Genomic DNA, 14,298 nt, shown 5'->3' on the forward strand with positions numbered 1-14,298 from the left:
ATTTAATAAAAAGCATTGGAAGCATAGAGCAAAAATTAATTGGAAACAATAATCTAATCCTAAAGAATGAGTGGGTCAATGAACTAATAATAGAAATAATCAATAATTTCATTAAAGACAGCAACAGCATAGAGGACACAATACCCAAATGTGTGGGATACAACCAAAGCAATACTTAGGGGAAATTTTACATCTCTAAATATTTACATCAATTGAAAAGAGAAGGAGCAGATTAATGAACTGGGAATGCAATCAAAGGTCCCTTCCACTTCGTGCATTCAGTGTCCTATATTCTAACATTCTAAATTCTGTGTTTCCTTCTATCTCAAACACTCTAGGTTCTAGGGTAGCTAAGTGGCACAATGGATCGAGTGCAGAATTTGGAGTCATGAAGATCTGAGTTTGAATCCTCCCTTAGTCACTTACTAGGAGCATACCTGAGGAAAGTAACTTCATCTCTCTGTGTCTCTGTCTCTTCATCTGTAAAAATGGGGATAATGCCAGCATCTGCCTCATAGGGTTGCTATGAGGATCGAATGAGTTAACATACTCAAAGTGCTTTGTAAACACATAAAAGTTATTATCACTATAAGAATAGTGTATTAATTATTACATCATTATTATTACGGTCCCTTCCAGTTCTGACTCCTAAAGGAAGGATGCTAATGTAGCAGGCAATCTTGTAGAGTTCTGTCCCAAATTCCCAGGGAGGGTCTTAAGTCAATAAAAGTATAGCACCCCTAAAAAATAACCTTCCCCTAACATCTTTGTATGCTTAGGGATCACTGAAGAAGGAAACACCTCTCTGGGGTAGGTAGGTGAAGGAGAAGAATATCCTGGCAGTGTCCCTAACAAAAGGATCACATTTCAGTCACTCATGAACAGGCTCCAATGACCACGGAAGTCACTGTTGCTGAAACCTCTGAGCTTTAAGAGCTTCCCAAACAATGTATATTCCTATTTATATTAGTGGTTGCTTGGTGATTGCCATATTATGAACTCCTGTAACCAAGAGAGGCTGACAGCTACCAAAAGGACCTGATTTTACCAGCTCCCCACTGACTCATGGAGCTTTCAGAAAGGCACTTTGTTTATGGAGCACATAAATGGGGCATATATATTGGAGGCGACTTAGAGCACAGCTTTCTAACCTTCATCCCCAGAAGGCTGCACAAGTCAGTGAGAAAGGACAACCTTTGGCCAAATATGATTAATTGGTCTCTTAACTATCAGATGGGCTTTATCTGGGATGAAACTACTAATCAGCAGATTCTGACACTTGTTCCATATAATTAATTCCCACGGATAGCAAAGCAAAAAGTGAAAGGGGTGAGGAAGTTCAGGGGTTAGTAGGGAAATAAGGTCCTTCTTAGTGATGAGTGTGGAAGTCAGTTTAATGCAGCAAAATACCTGGAGGAGAATCATCACAAACTTAAATGGTGAAAGGAGAAGCCTGAGGAGATGGACTTGTCCATAGCTTGGTTCTGAGACAGATCAGCCTGGAATATTCACTGCTCAGTTTCTAAGGGTCAAGAGCCTAGGGCACAAGAAATCTTATATGGCAGAAGACACACTGTTAGAGAAATTGAGGAACAGGGAAGACAGAAAGCAACTGACCTCTTCATGTCTTGATCCAGATGAGGGTAGAAAGCATGTTAGAAAACAAAATAAGTCCATTAAATTTGTATCGACAGATCTATGATTCCATCAGTGTACGTTATCCTTGCACTGGTGCAGTTGGCAGCCCATTCTTACCTATACTAAAAATATTTTGCCATATCTTCAGTAACATAAGTTCAATATAATGACAAGATGCTTTGACTTCAGGCCAACTGGGCCTCAGAACCACAGCCCACTTCCTTTGATAGTCACCAATGTTACTAAATTAGAAGAGAAAGGAATTCAGGAGATCCTGAGGCCAAGAGTCAATTGCTTGACTTCTGGTCAGAGCTTTAAAGGCTAGAGCACCAAGACCTTCATTTTATAGAGTAGGAACCCCTTCGTCCAAACCTTTTGTTTTATAGATAAGAAACTGAAGCCTAGACTGGCCCAAGTTCACATAGCTAGTAAGGAGCACACTCAGGTAATCCAACCCTAAATATAGCATTCTCTCAACCACAACACAATAGGATTCTGACCCTGCTCCAACTTTTACAGAAATATCCTCACCCTCTTGCCACACATCATGTACTCTCTTGTAACCTTAAGGTCACAGAACTGACAAGGTTTCTAAGAGAATATTAGGATGATGTTGTTTTTCTGGAAAAGAAAAGCTTTTGTTGAAGAGAAAGTGAAACTTTCAAACATAAAAAGTCAGAGCTGGGGAAGGAATCTTAGAGAACATCTAGTTCAACTCCTTACTTGTACTGAGGATCAGAGGAGAGGAAGCCACTGCCCGAGCAACAGAGCCAAAACTCAGATCAAGGTATTCTGACGTCAGTGGTCTTTTCACTATAGACTCTTACCAGGGCCTTTTTCTTTTCTTTGACTGATAATGAGAATCACCATCCTCATCTTCCTCCTCCTCTTTCTCCTTCTCCTCTGTGATGAATGAAAAATCCTAAGAGACAGTTTCTGGGTAATTAATAATCAATTTATTAATTAAACTACTCAACAATCAATAAATTGATGACCAGTGCTTTCTCTCAGGAATTAAAGAAACCAGTGGAGGCATTGAATGCTTTAAATACTTCTGTAAAAGGGAAGGCGAAGTGAAAATCAAACGTGATTGGTGGGACATTTAAAGAAGAGGTGGGCTAGAAAGTCGTGAGCTCCTCCTGATGAGAACATGACTTGATCATGATATTCAGTCACCTCTGGCATTCTGGGCAGGGGAAGCCAACTCCATCCAGACAACTGATTGGTTTTCTCCTTCACGAGTTGGGTCACCCTAAAGTATAATGGAGGGGTATGAGGACAGGAGCTCTTTTCCCCAAGGCCAAGAAGTCATCTAGAATAGATTCTACTTACACTCTAAAGATAAGTAAGGTCTCCTGCCTAAGACTGAAGACCATGTTCCTTGAGGGTTAGGACAATCTAATCAATTAGTCATGCCCTTCAGAGATTGACTTTTTACAGAGACCTTTTTTTTTTTTTAACAGATATTGACTTTATTTTTAAATGAGGAAATAAACGAGAAAAGACTGGATCTCAAATTAATAACTGGTTATTAATTTAACAGTAAATTAATTTTCTCTCACTTCTTCCACATCATCATCATCATTGGTGAGGATCTAGGATTTCACTGGTAGAAGGAATTCCCTGTGAAGAAATTCCTTTTACCAATTCAGATCTAAAGCTGTCTCAAATCTTCTACTTTTAGTTGTTTGAGAGTGTTCATAAGTTTAAGTGATTTGCCCTTGTTTAAGTGATAGCCTATATGAGACAGGAACTGAATCCAGGTCTTCTTGGCCTCTGTCTACACATGTTTCTATACTGCCTCTGTAAAAGATGGGAGTTGGACTAGTTAGTTTCCAAGTTATCTTCCAGCACTGATAGTCCATCTTCTAACAGTCTATGTTCTAAGGTCTTACATTCTATATCCTACCTTCTAACATTCTAAATTTAAGATATTTTCCAGCTCGAATATTCTGTTCTAAAGTATCATCCAGCTCTGTGTTCCAAAAACTATGTTCTAAGGTTCCTTCAGCTCTAAATCTTATGAACATCTTCATGATGGTTCAAATCAATAAACTATGAGCAAATTATTAGAGACTCTTTGGTGCCTATGATGTTTTTGAGTTGAACACTGGTTCATGTGAGAAGACTGATTAGCAGCTTGATGAAGCAGGAATTCATAGCAAGAAATTTATCTTAGCTGCAACTTATTCCTCATTTAGATTGATTTTTTAATACTACCCTAGTCTTGTGAAATGACAACTGGGCTTATGGGACAAGTCCAAGCTTGTACAATCCCCACAGAGGTTTCCAAGGATGCTGTTTGAACTATCTGCTTTTGTTCAAGCTGGAACAACCTTTTCTTTGTCTTGTGAAACCAGACATCTTTACAGGCCAATATATTTCCAAATATCCCAATATTCAGCATTTAGTGTGCACAGATAGAGATAGATCATAGTGAGATACCATTTTACAGGAAGTAAAATGAATAAATAAAATTCCTCCAATGTATATTCTTACATGTGTAATGGGGTTTAATAAAATATATGTCTCACCCACCCACAATCTTCCCATCTACACACACACACACACACACACACACACACACACACACACACACACACCCCCTTCTACAACTTCTTTGCCATTGGCACTAAAAGGAAGGAATGAAATAGCCAAATAGAATGCAATATCTGTACAAGCCACCAGGTGGTGATCCAATCTCTGAGCTATTAGTTCAAGTAACTGTGCTGTCCATTCTAAGTCTAAGTCTTGGGGCCTTTTCAGTATTTCTGTGAATGTGTGACTGGGACTTGTTGATTTCTGTGTCTTTCCTTCCTTTTTCCTTCCAGGACCACACCAGAGCTTCTCTCTAGTTTTATTAGTAAGAATAATTTCCATTATAATTCATAAATCCAACTGGCTCTAGTTTATATTCCCGTTGGATTATAGCTTTAGAGCTCAACCCTCACATTCTACAATTGTTTTAACTATGATTCTACAGATGTTTTAATTATGATTCTACAGATGTTTTATTAATCAATTAAATTACTTACCCAGGATTACACAAGTATTAAGCTTTTGAGGTAAGATTTAAATAAATCCAGGTATTCCAGACCATACAGGGTTGCCATGAGGATAAATGAAGTAATATTTGTAATGTGTCTAGCAATTGCTTAATAAGTGCTTGTTTCCTTCCTTCCCATGGACAAGGCATTATGAACCTCCATTTTCTCAACTATAGAGTGGAGATAATAATATTACTTGTAATACTTATCTCAGGAGGTTATAGTAAGGCTTAAATGAGATAACGTATATAAAATGCATTGAAAATCTTGATGTTCAGTTGTTTTTCAGTTATGTCCAAAGCCTCATGACCCCATTTGGGGTTTTCTTAGCAATGATACTGGAATAGCTTGTCATTTCCTTCTCCAACTCATTTTACAAATGAGGAAACTGAGGCAAACAGGGTTAAATGATTTGTCCGGAGTTACACAGCTAATTTATGTTTAGGGTCAGATTTGAACTCAGGTCTTCCTGACTCTAGGCTCTGCACTCTAACCATTGTGACACCAAACTGCCCTTAAATAAATTAAAATAAATATCAATTTAAGTTATTTATCATTGATTTTTTGCTAACAACTGGCTGCCAGGAAACACAATCTATATTGTCAGTGTAGATGGACATGGAGCTGAGTCCTGGACAGGTTAGGGAAAAGAAATGCCTCTGGGTAACTTTTGGGAAACAGGCAGTCTTCTCAAGGGTTTTCACAGACTAGGTACTAGCATGGCCAAAGGCATATTTGAAAAGGAGTACATGCTCCAACATCTCTGACAGAAGTTCATCCAGCCTTTGTGTGAAGAATTCAATGAGGGAAAACTCCCTACCTCTTTATGTAGCCCATTCATTCCTCTTTGCTTAGCTCTACTTCATTTAGAAGTTTTTCCTTACCTAAATCATCCTCTTGGAAACTTTAGCATTCTGCTCCGAGTTTTGCTTCAGGGACTGGATAAAACTAATCTAATCTTTCTTCCATGAGGCAACCTTTCCAATATTTAATGACAACTGCCATGTATCCCTGAGTATTTTCTTCTCTGGGCTAAACATCCTGTGTGTGTAATTGCTAAGAAATGATAATTAAGAAAGAGACACCACTGAGAGAAGTATCAAAAAGTTCTCAAAAACCCAAAATATTCCAATGGTTGCTTTTGAAAGGGTAATTTCAATAAATTCAAAATGGATAATTGACCCAACTAGACACCATAAAAACAATTAAAAAGGGACCCACATCAGGTAATTTTCATAGCTATGACTGAGAAGTTGTTCTTCTCCTTACAAGGGATAGAGCCAAACACAAAATAAAGGTTTAGGGTTAGTGACTAGAAGATCTAGGGAATTCCAAGATAAGGAAATTCCTTCTGCCAATACTAGTCTGCATCTTCTCTGTATCTTCAATCTTTAAAAGTTGCCTGGGGGCATTTAGAGGTTAAGTGACTTGCCAGGGTCACATAGTCAATGAATGTAAGTCACAAGTAAGACTTGAACCCAGGTTTTCTGGCTCTGAGCCAGCCTCTTAATCACAAAAGACAATAATTTGGAATTAATGGAAAAAAAAGCTTTTACACAAATAATCCACAAAGGTAGGATAAGGAGGGGAACTATAGATATGAGGAATGGCTTTGTTTCAAAAATCTCTGTAAAAGTCTGATATCTAAGATATATGGATAATTAACACTTATCAATATGACTAAAAAACCTTTTCCCAGGGGCAGAGCCAAGATAGCAGAGTAGAAAGGCACACATACGCAGGCTCTCTCTACACAGCCCATAAAAAACCTGTAGAGAGGGACTCTCAACAAATTCTGGAGCAGCAGAAGTGGAGAACAACAAAGTGGGGGAGATTTCCAGCCCAGGGTGACCTGAAAGGTCCATGGAAATGTCAATTGCACTGGATGTGGAGCAGAGCCTGGCATGGAGCCCAGCCCAGCCTTGGCTGCGTGGCTCCTGAACAGCCCTTGGGGGCAGAATCTCCAGTTGCAGAATCCCCAGTCCCAGTAGCAGTGGTTCCCAGAGCCCTCAACCCACAGGCACCAAAGGTCAGTGACAGGGTTTTTTCAGCTGGCCAGGAAGGGAGAAGGTGGCAGCAGGCAGCCACCTCAGAGGCCACATCGCAGGTGCAGCAGCTAGATCCACTGTTGGATCATAAAAACCCTGGGGGCACTGAGGAGCTGATTTTTGCCTCTGCCCTGTGTGGAGGCCCTGGGGGAGCTGGTCTTTGTCTCACACTGAATGGTGGCCCTGTCCATCCAGCCTATCTGAAAATCAGCCCCCAGTGCTGACTTGGTGGAACTGGAGGCCAGGTGACTGTGGAGAGGAAACCCTGCTAGGGCATAAAAATTCCTCTCTGCACCCAGACCAGTACATGCTTGATTGTGCCACCTTGGAGGAACTGAGATCTTACAGATTCCCAAACTATACCCTACTCTTGACAAAGGACCCAAAAGTCAAGTAACTGGTTGGGAAAAATGCCCAAAAAAGGGGAAAAAAATAAGACTATAGAAAGTTACTTTCTTGGTGAACAGATATTTTCTCCCATCCTTTCAGATGAGGAAGAACAATGCTTACCATCAAGGAAAGACATAAAAGTCAAGGCTTCTGTATCCCAAACATCCAAAATAAATATTCAGTGGGCTCAGGCCATGGAAGAGCTCAAAAAGGATTTTGAAAATCAAGTGAGAGAGGTGGAGGAAAAATTGGGAAGAGAAATGAGAGAGATGCAAGAAAAACATGAAAAGTGGGTCAACAGCTTGCTAAAGGAAACCCAAAAAAATGCTGAAGAAAATAACACCTTGAAAAATAGGCTAACTCAATTGGCAAAAGGGGTTCAAAAAGCCAATGAGGAGAAAAATGCTTTAAAAAGCAGAATTAGCCAAATGGAAAAGCTCACTGAAGAAAACAGTTCTTTAAAAATCATAATGGAACAGATGGAGGCTAATGACTTTATGAGAAAAACCTTTTCCCCAATGGATAAGTGCTTAAAACTATGAAAAAAAGTTCTCAAAATATGAATTGCAACTATAAACAACCTTATGAAAAATTATTCCAAATCACTATTAATAAGAGACATGCAAATTAAAACAACTTTAAAGCTTCACTCACACCCAGAAACTGGTAAGATGGCAAAAGACTGAGATAGTTAATATGGAAAGCTTTGTGAAAAGACAATCCCATTAAAACACTATTGGTGAAACCATGCATTGTTCTACCCACTCTGGAAAGTAATTTGGAATTTGCTTAGAAAGTGACTAAAATGCCCGTAATTGTAACTCAGAGATGATACTTCTAGACATACCCAAGAATGAAGGAAGGAAGGAAAGAGAGAGAGAGAGAGAGAGAGAGAGAGGAAAGAAGGAAGGAAGGAAGGAAGGAAGGAAGGAAGGAAGGAAGGAAAAAAGAGAAAGGTATTTCAAAGCTTTTCATACTCTGGTTATACTATGAAATACAGCATCAAACTTAGTTGCTTTTATACTGATCAACACATCAACTAATCAGTAAGTATTCATGGGTTGTCTACCATGTTAATAATCAACACCAAGAAAACACATGTACTCCATCAGCCACCACCATACCATCCATACATACCATCAGTTACAACAAAAGGAGAAGTTTTGAATGCTATGGATAAGTTCACTTACCTTGGTAGTGTACTTTCTAGGGATATACACATTGACAATGAGGTTGATGCATGTATTGCCAGAGCTAGCTCAGTGTTTGGGAGGTGCCAAAACAAAGTGTGGGAGAGAAGAGGTATTAGACTGACTACCAAATTGAAGGTCTACAGAGCTGTTGTGCTGACCTCATTGTTGTATGCCTGTGAGACATGGACAGTCTACCAGTGCCATGCCAGGAAACTGAATTGCTTCCATTTGAACTATCTTAGGAAGATTCTGAAGATCCTGGCAGGATAAGTTACCAGACACTGAAGTCCTTGCTCAAACTAAATTGCCAAGCATTCAAACTATGCTTCAAAGAGAGCAACTCTGATGGGCTGGCCATATTGTTCAAATGCAAAATGTACGCTTGCCAGAAAGACTTTTATAGAGAAACTCACATGGGGCAGGTGATCACATGGTGATCAGAAGAAGCGATAACAAGGACATTCTCAAGGTCTCTCTCAAGAACTTTGGATTTGCTTGTGTGACATGGGAGACACTGGCACAGGACCACTTAGCAAGGTGAGCCCACATCGGAAAGGGTACTGAGCTCTATGAGCAAAGCAGAATTGAAACAACACAAAGAAAATGTAGGATGCAAAAATTTGGAGTATCCACCCAAGTGTTCACATAGACTATCTGCGCCCAATCTGTGGTAGAGCATTCGTATTGGTCTGATCAGTCACAGTCAGACACTTTGAAACTTGACTTTATCATGGTGATGTCATTTTGGTCCTCTTCTAGAACAAAGGACAGCAACCAAACAACCATGTTTTCAGAATTTTGAGAGAAACAGACTCCTTCCTAAGCTAAGGAATATGGGTTTTATATTGCAGACAGTAGGGAGGCATTGAAGGTTTATCAGTTATGGTAGGAAAAGAGTTTGACAGCACAGCATAGCACAGCTCTGTCATTTATCTGTCATTATTGTGTAACCTCTGAGCCTCAGTTTTCTCATCTAAGGGAACTGGACTAAGTGATGCTTAAGGTGTAAAACTTTAAGTCTTTAATCTGCTGAACTTGTATTCTAGGTAGTGTTTTAGGAAGATCACTCTGACATGATTACTTTTTGCAGGATGGAAGGGGGTTGAAGGGGAAGGAGTTCACTCTAATGTATGCATGGTTATGTATTTGTGTAGCAACTGACTAAATCAATAGTCAATCAAGCACTATTAGGTCTCTCTCCCAAAGAGATTAAAAAAAAAAAGGAAAAGGACTTTTGTGTACAAAAATATTTATAGCAGTTCTTTAAGTGGTGGCAAAGAATTGGAAATTGAGGGGATGTCAATCAATTGGGGAATGGCTGAACAAGCTGTTGTATTACAATTGTGATGAAATACTATTGTGCTTTAAAAAATGACTAACAGGATGCTCTCAGAAAAAAACTGGAAAGATTTACATAAACTGATGCAAATGAAATGAATAGAACCAGAACACCATGAACAATAATAGCAACATTGTATAATGATCTACTGTGAATACCTTAGTTATTCTCAGTAATACAATGATCCAAGACAATTCTGAAAGACTTATGATGAAAGGTGGTATCCATCTCCAGAGAAAGAGTAAGAATGCAGATCAAAGACACTTTTTCTTTATTTTTCTTAAGCTTTCTTTTGCAGCATAACTGACGTGGCAACGTGTTTTGCATGGCTACACATGTATAACTTATGTCAAATTGCTTGCCTTCTCCATGAGGGGAGGGAAAGAAAGGAGGGAGAGAATTTGGAAATTAAAATTTGAAAAAAAAGTTAAAATTTTTTTACATGTAATTGGGAAAAATAAAATATTAAGTGCCCCCCTCCACACACACACCAAAGAAAAGGATCTGTGGAAGAAAGGGGTACCAGAATCATTTGGGAAGAGGAGGCTGAGATGAATTTCAATCTGCTCCAATCATATCGATATCATTTAATCACAGATACACACAATTTTTAAGTATTGAAGTCTTGAAGTATTTCTTCCCATTTCTAAAGTAAAGCAAGCAAAGAAAATGCTTGAGAAATTTTTGGCAACTCATTTCTTTACAGAAGTGAAGGACTATGAAGGAATGCAAAACATTGCCTATTCTGCCCGGTTATCAATATATTTACTGATTAATTCTTCCTTAAAGGCTTTCAAATTTTTTTAAAAAATACTTTATTTTAAGGAGTTTTTCCCTGGAAAGTAGTGGGGAAGGAATATTTTGGGAAATGAGGGTGATCTAAAAAACCATAGACATCAACAACATTTTTAAAAATAAACATTTAGTAAACTGAATTAAATGACACATTTTTAGAGTAAGGTTCATAATCATATTCACCTGGATGTTCATTAATATTCATTCTTCAAATTATCAACAGTTGTGAACATTGTCAGAAGAAGATGAGAAATATCACATACATTCTAATACATAACAATTATTTATTCATTCCTGAAATAATACATATAATATATTTTATATATATTTCATGCCCCCCCATTCAAAGACCATTGAAAATTTATATCTGAATATCACTGTCATTAAATATTAACACAGACCATCATTTTCCTGACCATAATTGAAGCAGTAATTACTTCACATGCCAATTTAGATAGTGTTATCAGGAACAAAAGGGTAAGGTCAAAGACCAAAGTCATTTATTATTCTAAGAGCTAAGTCCCTATATAACATGTGAAATACACAGGAATGTAAACTGAGAAACATTTCCAAGATGACTTTCACAAGTTATAGTGTCATAAAAATAAAGAAAGAAAAATCCATATTGATGGAAGGAATTTCATTTGTTGGAGAGATATAAACCTTACATTATTCCAAAACACAGAATTCTGAGGTAATTCTTAGGTTCATTGATTAACATATAAAACTGCACGGACTCCTGGAGATCATGGAGTCTAGCCCCTTAAGTTTCTAAGAAAGAAAAACTAAATGTGAAAGTGACTTGTCAGGTAGAAAGCAGCAGGGCCATAATTGGAATCCAGGGTCCCCTATTTCAGTAGGACAAGAATACATCCTGACCTTCTGCCTGCCTCCATTTTCTCCATCATCCTCAGCTTCCTCACCAATAAAATGAGGGACTTAGACTAGACTAGACAATCTGCTGAGGTCCCTCCCAGCTGACAGATCATTCTAACATTCTATGTTCTAGAGTCCCTTCATACTCTAACATTCTAATGCTTTTAGTAACATTTTATGTTTTCGATGATATTTAACGTCTTTGTGATATTTAATGACATTTAAGTACAACTACTATTCACATGAGGGCAAACAGCCAACCTTTTTATCAGTGTTAATAATAGATAGGGTAAATATTCAAATATAATCCAATGATGCATTTTAACATGCTCTTAAAATAAATGTTTTCATGTATTTGAGAATACTTGGATGGGCTTGGGGACTATCAATTTCTTGGCTGAACAACTGTTGAAAAACAGCATCGTGTAGACCTGAAATCAAGAGGAATTTAGGTTTGAACACCAGCTCTGATATTGACCAATTGTATAACCATGACCAAGTGACTTCACTAGTCTAAGTCTTAGTTTCTTCATCTGTACAATGGTAATAATAACACTCATCCCACCCATATCAGGGACTTCTTTGAGAAAAGTGCTATATAATGTGATACCACAACATATTATTTTTATGTATATATATATATATATATCACATCATATCATAACACACACTTAGAGCTTGAGTTCTGCCAATTCCTTTATTTTATAGGCAAGGAAACTGAGGTCTAGAGAGGGGGCATTGACTTCCCCAAGGTCATAGAAGTATTATATTAACAGAACTAAAATTCAAGGTGAGGTCCTCTGACTCAGCATTCAGCTTTTCCTTCACTCAACTACATCCTTGGTCCTTGTTGTTTTTTAACTTTGTTGCTTAGCAAAGAGTTTCAGTTTATGATACTGTGTAGCAGTACCGTCAAACACAAATAGAAACTGGGCCACTGAACAATATAAAAGGATCCCTGAGAACTGTGTGTTAACTTAGAAAACCACCTATTATCATTATCATTGTTCTATGGTATGGTTATTTTTTTTATTCAATATTTCCCAATTATATTTTAATGTCATCTAGGCAGTATTTCTGAGTGTTGTGGGCAATGAGGCTGGAATAATCAGATTGGATCTATATTATTTTTTAATTGATTCTATTTACAGTTAATTGATTTGTCCTGCCACTGCCTAAGTCACGGTTCTTTGTCTCTGAATTTAGTTTAGAATTCATTGGGCCTGTAATGAGTTAAGTTTAGAAATCCAGTTCCTTTGTTAATTACTGATATTCTCATGCCAAAGAAACTTTTACCCTTTAAGGAAGCAGATGGACTCCAGGGAGTCTGGTCTTTACACCACCAAGCTATCCTTCAAGGATGTCTGGTTTGCAATCCAAATATTGTCTACCATCTCTAACTTTGAATATGGACTCAAACATTAGTCACAGAAGGGAAAGAGAGGATTGCTGCTAGCACCTCATTCCCAATTTTCAGCTAATTCTATTGTCTCTCATGCCTCAGCTCTGTAGTCGGTCACGTTGATTTCATATTTATGATGTCAAGTTCTTTTAATCAATCCATAACTTGTTCTGTTCTTTATTCTGCACTTCCCTAAAAACTATAAAAAGGGTAGACATTCCTCACCTCAGGGTTTTAGCTTTGCCAAGGAATCTGAGACCTATTTTATTGGTAAATTCACTTTACTAATAACTTTATTGTGCCTATAACATTGTGCCTCAGTTTACCTTATTATGTCCAGCAATACATGATTGGCCTTAAAAAGAAAATCCCACCACACCACCTAAGCATCTACATCTAAGAGGGTTATCCTCTTACCTTGGTGAAGAGATAGATCTCTGGGTCACTGGAAGAGTTTCTGTCATCTTGCAAACTGTTATATCTGGAAAACAAGTTGGTGGACGTTCTGGTAGACTGTATACTGAAGCTAGTGGGAGAGGGTAATGTGTCCTCTGAGAGAATTCTGCCCCTTCCTGTATCAATCCTCTCCTTGGATTTATCCTCTGGATATATTTCTTCATCCAGTAGGTAATTTGCCATAGGCTGCTGATAAATTTCTTCAGATGTCTGGTCTGCTTCATCCGGTGCCTGGTACATTGGTTCAGGTAGCTGGTACATGTCTTTGGGAGACTCATAGACTTTTTCAGACAGTTGATGGGCATCTTCAGCCTGCTCATAGACTTCTCTATGCAGCTCATAATTTCTCTCTTCTTGCTGAGAAAAGACCATGTTGTAATCTTCATTACTGCCCCAGTAGGAAGACACAGAGTCATACTGAGCATTCCCTGGAGTCTCCAGGACATTGATGTACATAGTTTTTTCATCAGTGGTGGAACCTGGGGATAACTCATCATCACAAACCTGGTCATAAAGTTTTTCTTCATTTTCTGCTGGTTGATCAGGGACCTCATATGTCTCGTCTTTTTGGATCATGTCATAGATAGTGCTGTAGTCTTCGTCTTCCATCCTGATTTGTCTGAGCTGTCTTTCTTTAAGGGAGCCTGGAGAGGATTGGACAGAATAGTGAGAGAGGTTACCATACACACACTTTCAGAGGAAACAGCATTTGCAGAACACATATAATACCTACCAACAGCTACATATGACAGGTCTCTAACAATCATTTACATAAGGCTTTAGTCAGCAAACCACATTTCCACTGGGTGGAAGATAAAGCTAATAAAAATAGTTAACTCTTTCATTTCTAATTATACTTGCAATTAGGATGCTAGTTTTATTTTTTCTCTGCCCCACCCTTATTTCATTTTATTTTGCCCAGACCTGGGATTTCATTGGTTTAGATAACTCCTGGCAAGGAAATTCCCTCCACTCATGAGGTCAGTAACTGTTCTATAACTAACAGTCATAAGAATAATGAGAAAAATAGCTAGCATTTATATAGGGCTTCAAGGTTCACAAAATGCTCTACAAATATCTCCTCTGATCCTCACAACAACCCTGGAAGGTAGGT

General features: G+C 38.2%; 1 protein-coding gene across 1 annotated transcript in view; it reads right to left on the reverse strand.

Moving 5' to 3' along the window:
* Positions 1–13,864, reverse strand: part of CLIC5 (chloride intracellular channel 5) — a 215,886-nt gene extending 202,022 nt beyond the window's left edge. The window contains exon 1 of the mRNA XM_072642337.1: positions 13,146–13,864. Coding sequence (XP_072498438.1) covers positions 13,146–13,793 — 648 coding nt within the window. The 5' untranslated portion in view covers positions 13,794–13,864. The remainder of the gene's footprint in view (positions 1–13,145) is intronic.
* Between the last annotated feature and the right edge of the window lie 434 nt (positions 13,865–14,298).

Source organism: Notamacropus eugenii, chromosome 2 (assembly GCF_028372415.1).
Source record: "Notamacropus eugenii isolate mMacEug1 chromosome 2, mMacEug1.pri_v2, whole genome shotgun sequence".
Taxonomy (NCBI): Eukaryota; Metazoa; Chordata; class Mammalia; order Diprotodontia; family Macropodidae; genus Notamacropus; species Notamacropus eugenii.